This window comes from Rattus norvegicus, chromosome 19 (assembly GCF_036323735.1).
Source record: "Rattus norvegicus strain BN/NHsdMcwi chromosome 19, GRCr8, whole genome shotgun sequence".
Classification (NCBI taxonomy): Eukaryota; Metazoa; Chordata; class Mammalia; order Rodentia; family Muridae; genus Rattus; species Rattus norvegicus.
The window spans coordinates 30,327,315-30,335,001 of NC_086037.1; the positions used below are offsets into that span (position 1 = coordinate 30,327,315).

General features: G+C 49.3%; 1 protein-coding gene across 1 annotated transcript in view; it reads right to left on the reverse strand.

Annotated features, from left to right (window-relative positions):
• Nucleotides 1-328: 328 nt before the first annotated feature.
• Nucleotides 329-7,687, reverse strand: part of Mmp2 (matrix metallopeptidase 2) — a 28,214-nt gene continuing 20,855 nt past the window's right edge. Inside the window, exons 11-13 of the mRNA NM_031054.2 lie at nt 7,497-7,656; nt 3,582-3,691; nt 329-1,192 (exon numbers count right to left, since the gene is read on the reverse strand). Of these exons, the coding sequence (NP_112316.2) occupies nt 1,089-1,192; nt 3,582-3,691; nt 7,497-7,656 (374 nt within the window). The 3' untranslated portion in view covers nt 329-1,088. The remainder of the gene's footprint in view (nt 1,193-3,581; nt 3,692-7,496; nt 7,657-7,687) is intronic.

Genomic DNA, 7,687 nt, shown 5'->3' on the forward strand with positions numbered 1-7,687 from the left:
AGGAACCTGACCCAGGGAAGGGAAATGATTGACACAAACACTAGGATGCTCTCGGTATAAAAGGAAAAGAAAAGAGAAAGCAAACGTCTGACAGACCCCACACTACACCAACGGAATGACTGCTGTGTCCCAGCTCTTCCTCAGGAAGACCAAAATGGCCTGTGTCTAGGCCTTCCTCCTTTCAGGCACACAAGCCTACTCACTCCGGGGTTCTTAACTGGGCACCTCTGACCTTTCCAGCGCGCATCATCTGTGCCTTGCATTGAGCAGAGATTTGCGTTTTAAGTTCCCCCTCTGGCCGGGAGCCACTAAAACAGAGCCAAGCACCGCCACTCAAAGGGTGCCTTTATTTATACTTTTTGCCATTTCCCATGGGGAACTGTTAAAGGGAGAAGCAAGAAGGCTGAGCAGGAAGCCGATGACTTGGTTCTCCTCCAACCAGTGGAGGAAGTGACTGGAGTTGCTTCTACACAAAGTGAGGAGGGGAGCCATCCATAGGCCAGGCCAGATGCATCGTGCAGTGATGTCCGACAACCGGAGTCCTTCGGTGAGAAAAATGCAGTGTGGTGGAAAACTGAAAAGGTTGAACCAAACAGCAAAGGGCAAACAAAGCAAACAGCTAAAGTAGTAAAAGTGCCAGGGCAGCCGTAAGGGAGACACCAGATGTCTCTGGTTTCCACCTTGGCACACCTGTATCCCACTGCCCTGTGCCAGGCTGTTGAGCCACCAGTGCCCTCCTAAGACAGTCTCTGTTGACTCTGAGTGTGCTGTAACCCACAAAAGATCATTCATGCTGGAGAACCTGAAGTGTGGAGCACCAGGGCAGCCCAAAGGAGGGCTGCATTGTGAATATCCAAGCATCCCCTTGGGTGGGCGGGAGAAAGTAGCACCTGGGAGGGATACGGTCAGCACCTTTCTTTGGGCACAAAAAAGAAGCCACCCTCTTAAATCTGAAATCACCAGGTGAAGGAGAAGGCTGATTAACTACAGAGCAGGAGACAGGGTAACCAGGCCTCTTCACGTCCTTCCCCAGGGTCCTGGGCCCGGTGTGCAGTGAAGATTGTACGGCCCGTCAGAACAGGGCCAGCTCAGCAGCCCAGCCAGTCCGATTTGATGCTTCCAAACTTCACACTCTTCAGACTTTGGTTCTCCAACTTCAGGTAATAAGCACCCTTGAAGAAATAGCTGTGACCTGAGAGAGAGAAAAGGAAGAGGGACTGGACCAACTCTGACCTTACATGATACTCAGGAGGTCCCAGGGAGCTGTTACGGTCTGCATGACAGGGAAGCAGCTTTTCAACCAGGGAAGACCCTCCGGTCTGGAGGAAGAGGAATGGCTGAGAAGTCAGAGTTGCTGTTCCTCTAAGCCAGGGATCAGGGCACCAGCTTCTTAGAGCAGTGGTTCTCAACCTTTGAGTTGTGACCCTTTAATACAGTTCCTCATGTAGTGACAGAACCCCCAGCCGTAAAATTTTTCATTACTACACCATAAGGGTAACTTTGCAAATCTTATGAAACATGATGTAAATATCTTTTTTTCCAATGGTCTTAGACAATCCCTGTGTCATTGATCCCCTTAGAGGGGTCACAACCCACAGGTTGAAAACTACCGACTTAGAACTCGTTATGAGATTAAGTTAGGCAATATATGCTATCGGTGACCACAGCACCTTTTCGAGCACAAGTCAAACATGTATGCCATACATTAGGGGATAGGAAACAGAAGGCCCATGTAAGTATAAATATAATTACACATAAGTATGAATGTGAGTCTAAACAAATATTTGCTTCTCTTGGTCTTTAATTATGAATGAGTTGCCAAGAGGAAAACACATCTGGCAATATCATATAAATACACAGATGTCTGGCTTCTCTTTAAACCTCTAAAACATCTAAAACCACCAAACCCTACTCTGGCAGGTCAGTCAGCAGAGGCTGAGAAGTGACCTTTTGGTGTCAGTGAATCGCTTGTCTCTGGTTCCTTACAACTAACTCACTCTGTCTCTCTGTCTCTCTCTGTCTCTCTCTGTCTCTGGCTCTCTCTGGCTCTGGCTCTCTCTGTCTCTCTCTCTCTCTCTTACACACACACACACACACACACACACACACACTACCCACACACTTACATAAACAGGTTCCCCCATGTAACTATGCAGCCCCTGACATACATACAGAGGCTCTACTCACACTCACACACAGTCACACAACAATCATGCCCCCCACATGCACATACTCAGCCCTCTGACACACACACACTCAGGCACACACATACACTCAGCCCTCCTACAAATACACTGACACACATACACACACACACACACACAAACTCTCTCCCACATTCAACCCCCTCCAAATACACTCACACACACTGACACACATACACACACATACACACTCACACTCACTTAGCCACATATACACTCTCACACACATACACAGTGCCCCACACACTTAGCACACGCACGCACACACTCATAAACTCCAGCACCCTACACACTCATGCACATATATACTCAAGCCCCCAAAATACTCAGGTCCACACCCATATTTACACACATGTACGAATCCATGCCCTTAATACTGAGCACTTACATGTATGCACATAGACCCACACTCAGACCCATGCACAGAAGCATGCACAATCTCTCACAAACACTCATTCACACTCACACAGTCACACAAACACACACATATTATGCATTATTTATTTATCTATTTATTTTTACTGGTTTCCCCCCTGGTCTCTAGAGGCTCTGGAATGTATGAATCCCTCGAAACATGTATGACCCTGTCTACTCCATTTAAAACCCTAGTAGGGACTTGGACAGGTATTTGGTTGAAGGTAACCCTTAATGGAGCACCTGAGTATATATGGTTTTCTGTCTTCACTTGTGAGAACGTCCCACGGGAGCTCAGGGATATATATATATATATATATAAATGAACTTTGTAGATGGTAAGAGCAGCCACACCCACACACCACACATAGCGCACACACATGCACACACACCTTCGTGGTATCGAATTAAGACCTCCTCTAATAAGCCATGAAAGCCAAGCTGACTTCATTTTCAGGATCCTAGAGAGTCACAGAAGCCTCCCTGGGAATATGGTTCTCAAATTCCAATTAGGGCCCTGTGCTGACGCTGCAAAGAAGCATGCAGCTGAGTGGGGGGTCACTGCAGCAGGAGTGACAGAGCATGACAGAGTTTGCCTTGTTTTGGGTGGAGCCACGCCTCTGATGGGATGTGGTTACAAGGCCTCCTGAGAAACCCAATACACCCTGGCTCAGCCCCCAGAATGAATTTAGGGCACCAGGCCATATCCTGATCCCTGGAGGCCCCCCAGCCCTCCCTTCAGTGGCTGCAGGCCCTGCAGCTGTAAGGGGCCTTTCTAGGTCTTATAGCCTGGAGCTTGGCTGGAGCAGCAAGGGTCAGGGGACTGGCTGCCTTCCCAGCACTGAACTACAGGGACTGGTTTGTTTTCTGGGATTGCCCTGCAGGAGCGTGTGCCAAAGAGGAGCTGTTTTCTGGCTCGGGTCAGGCAATCCTAGAACGCTAAGAGAGGCCTGGGTGGCTTACCACCACCCTGCAGGTCCACGACTGCATCCAGGTTATCAGGGATGGCATTCCAGGAGTCTGCGATGAGCTTCGGGAAACCGGGGTCCATTTTCTTCTTTACTTCATTGTATCTAGGAAAGAGACAGGGAGAAGGAGATGGCGAGCCACTACAAAGACCAATCCCCTGCCCACTTCCAATGGCACGGAAGGGGTCTGGGAAATAAGATTTGGCCCTTCAGAGAGGAAGCAGGCAGCAAGGTGAGGGTCTAGAGAAGACCCAGGTCTTAGTCCCATACTACTGTGTCCTAATTGAATGGCCTGAGACAATCCCTAAGAGAATCAGCCAGTGAGACCACCACCAAGAAGCACAAGCTTGTATTTCTCCCATTCAACAGGATTTAGGAACGGATGGTTCTTTTAAGTTTTGTTTTGTTTTTAATTTTCACGTGTTTGGGTGCTTTGCCTGCATGTATGTCTGTGTACCGGGTGAATGAATATTCTCAAAAGCCAGAAGAAGGAGTCAGATCCTCCACAACTAGAGTGATATAGAGATGGTTCTGAACTGTATGGGCACCTGGGAACAGCAGATAGCGCTGTTGACTGCTAAGCCATGCCTCCAGCCCCTCCCTTACAACCTCTGATTCCCTGCTGCAGTCCTTGGACGCATGAACCAGCCCCATAATTCCTCCATTGGACAAATTGCTTCTCCTTCATCCATTGAGCGGAGATCACAAGCCATGTCTGGGAGTTAACCGAGGCTCGGAGAGGGTGAGGTTACAATGCCATGCGGTGGGTGTAAACTCAAGGCCATGAGTCACTGGGCAGACCGCATGCCATCCAGCCACAGCCACAGCTGTCAGAGTCCATGTTCTTCTACCTGGCCGTGAATCAAATCCAGGTAGTACCTTGAGCTTTAGGAAATCCTTCTCAGCTTTAGGAAGTCCTTCTCCCTGGCTGTTGGTTCAAGTTTCTTGGAGTACTTTTTAATTGCTGCTGTCCCTTTCCTCCCTTCTCTTTCCCTGTGTCTTCCCCTCAGTATACGACCTATATTTATTATAAAGATGTGACACGTGCTCCCACTGTGTGCCTATGGATATCTCAGTAAACAAGGTCAAGCCTCACCCCCAAGAAGGAGATTTCTAAGCAGATCCTTTCAGATACCATTCTGCTGATGGCCAAGCTTCTTTCCTCCACACAGCATCCTGGGTGACTCTCCTTTCCCCAGCAGCCAGCCCTACCACCTCTATCAAGGACTCCCACGTCCATAGCTTATCCTACATCTGTCTTTTCTAGGAGAGGGGGGGTGTCCCTTGCAACCCATTACCCATGAACTGTCAGAAAACCTTCACAATGGTAGCATTGTCTGAATACAATTTCTTGGGAAAGATCTTTCTTCATGGCTCGAGTCACCAAAACCAAGTCCCCTAGCTCAAAATCCCCATCTGCATGGCATCCACTGAGCCCCCACTGTAAATCCCTGGAATTACAATGGCACAGAGTTATATACCCCAAGCCCCCAGGATTCCCCCGCCCCCAGCACAAAGAGAGGGCAGGAATCAACCCCCAATCAATGTATAGGTGAGTGTCAGAGAAATGAAATGGCTTGCTTCCAGAAAGTTCTTTTCATCCAGGAAGACTATAGTGCCATGTCAAGAGAGATGTCACTTCCTTCCTGTCTCTCTAGTCTCCTCATCTTGAATGATTGTCTACAGATGTAGAGGGTGGAATATAAAGTGTCAGAGGAGACATTTATGTCGCAGGTTTTTTTTTATGTGTGTCCTTGACTCACTTCTGCCTTAGTATCCTTGGCCCAGAAAATGGCACTCATGGCGATATCTATTATTAAATGAAAAACCAATCCAGATCACAGGCACAGCCTCCGTCTGGAGCAAGTTCAGGTCTGGAATGAGAGTTGCCAATATTAGATGCAAATGTTTTTTGAGCCTCTTTGCACCGCCATAAGCTCCAGGAGGACACTGAGGGGCTACATCTGGGCCTCTGCTTCGCCAGCACCTAGCTGTGTGCACAGCACATAAGGTACACTGCCTGCATATCTGTGGTATTGGTCGGGACGTCAAAAGAGCAGCCGCTGGCATACAAGGAACAGCTGCTTACCCTAGCCTCTGTCTCTCTCTCTGCATGTGTGTATGTGTCTTGTGTCTCTGCCCCCAACCCTCACAATCATGGCCCAGGAAAGTGTCTCAAACTCTGTGTCACCTGTCCTCCTTTGTATGTCCCAAACCTATGGTCAGCTCTCTCTAGTCTAGTCCAGAGGCTCATGAAGCTTCCTCAGCAGAGGACAGTATCTGTTCTGGCTTCTAGAGTTAGGGGCCTCATTGAGGAAAAAGATTAGAAGAAAGCAGCAAGACATTTCAGGGCCTGTGAGTGTGTGTATGGCTGCACCCCCCTGCTCACACACGGGACATGCCTGTTCTTGCCTGTGTATACACATAGGGTGTGTAGGAAGGAGACTGTGAGGTACTTCCCAGGCTCTGCGAGGGGAAGGCTTTAGGATTCTGAGATTCCTGAATCAGGAGTCTGTGACCCTCCATCTCTCCCACCCGCCACACTCAGTTTTAAAGATGCGGAGTGCCCTCGATGCCATTTGCAGTACGCGGGCATGCTGGGGGATTTTCCGGAGCCCATGTGCTGAAGTCAGCTCAGAGGTTTCCAGACAGACTGTTTTTCTTCTCGAGGCTCGAGATACCAATCAGCTTAGGTTGCTAAGCATCTCAGCAGTGCATCCAGAATTCCACCCTGCCACGGGCAGCCCCAGGACATAAGCAGCTTCTGAATCCGGGCAGTGGCTGGAGGGGTGAGGGGAAGAGGAGGAGGAGACTGAGACCATGAAGGAAGCTGGATTGTTTGTTCAGGGATGCCAGACAAAGTGTGGGATTTCCATTAGTATTTCCTGGGTAAGGCTTGGATACAATGGCCGCCACAGAAGGTGGAATGGGGGGATGGAGGGGCGCTATGGAACTTTACTCCACCCACTGATCAAATGGTGCAGAGGGCACAGTGAGGGCAGCGCTGGGGAGAGTAGAGGAAAAGCGTCTTCAAGTGTATCTCTGGGCCAGCACAATTACAGGTAAGTAGGATGACTGAGTTCTTCAGCTTCTTTAAGTCTCAGTTTCCTCTCTGGTAAGCTGTGAGGAATTGTAAGCCCACTCCTAGGTTTAAGCTACGTCCCTGGATACTGCTTTCTCTGACCCCCTCGTCCTCACCTTTGGCTCTCAGTACTAGAACCTTCTCTTCAGAGGACTTGAAGCAGAGCCACCTGCTTCTAAACTGCTCCCCTGACAGTCTATACCACTGGCCAGGCCTTGCCGCAGCCATGGGGAGGGCGCCCGCTGCAGACATGAGGGAGAGGCTGCCTCTGCAGACCTGGGGGAGGCTGGCTGTGGCTTCCCAGGGCCTGGTTAGATGCTATTTTCCTCACCTCCCTCTGGTGCCTTGCCTTCGCCTTCCCTCCCTTGGTTTCCACGGCATTGAAGGACGAGGGCTCGCTCCAGGGACAGAATGCCGGGACTCAGAGCCCAGTTGTCACTGCATGGCTGTGGGAACTGAAGCTAGTCTTTAACCCCTTGGAATTCTGATTCCTGCCAGTGAAAAGTTGGAAGAACTGTGACTTGTTCTTCACTGGACCTTACGATTAGCATCTGGCATACAAGTGGCAACAACAGCAGCTATTCTCTGTAACTGTACAACCAGCTCTTCTGTATTGCCCTAACATGAGGCTCTAGAAGAAAGGAAACTCAAGCAAGAATTACCCTAATAGTATTACAAAGAAAGTGCATCTGACTTCCCTTGGAGGATCTGTTCCCTGGCAGGCTGGAGACCATGAGATGACACCTACCCATACTGTGTATATCAAGCCACAGAGTGTCTTTTCTCATGAAACTAGCCATGTTGCCATTATACCTGGGATCCCCTTACCTCCAGAACTTGTCCCCAGAAAAGATGTATGTCTTCTTGTTCTTACTCCAGTTAAAGGCAGCGTCTACTTGCTGGACATCAGGGGGTAAACCCAGGCTGGTCAGTGGCTTGGGGTATCCTCTTTCCAAAGTGCTGGCAGAATAGACCCAGTACTCATTCCCTGAAGAAAGAGGCAGAAGATGAGTTGGTGG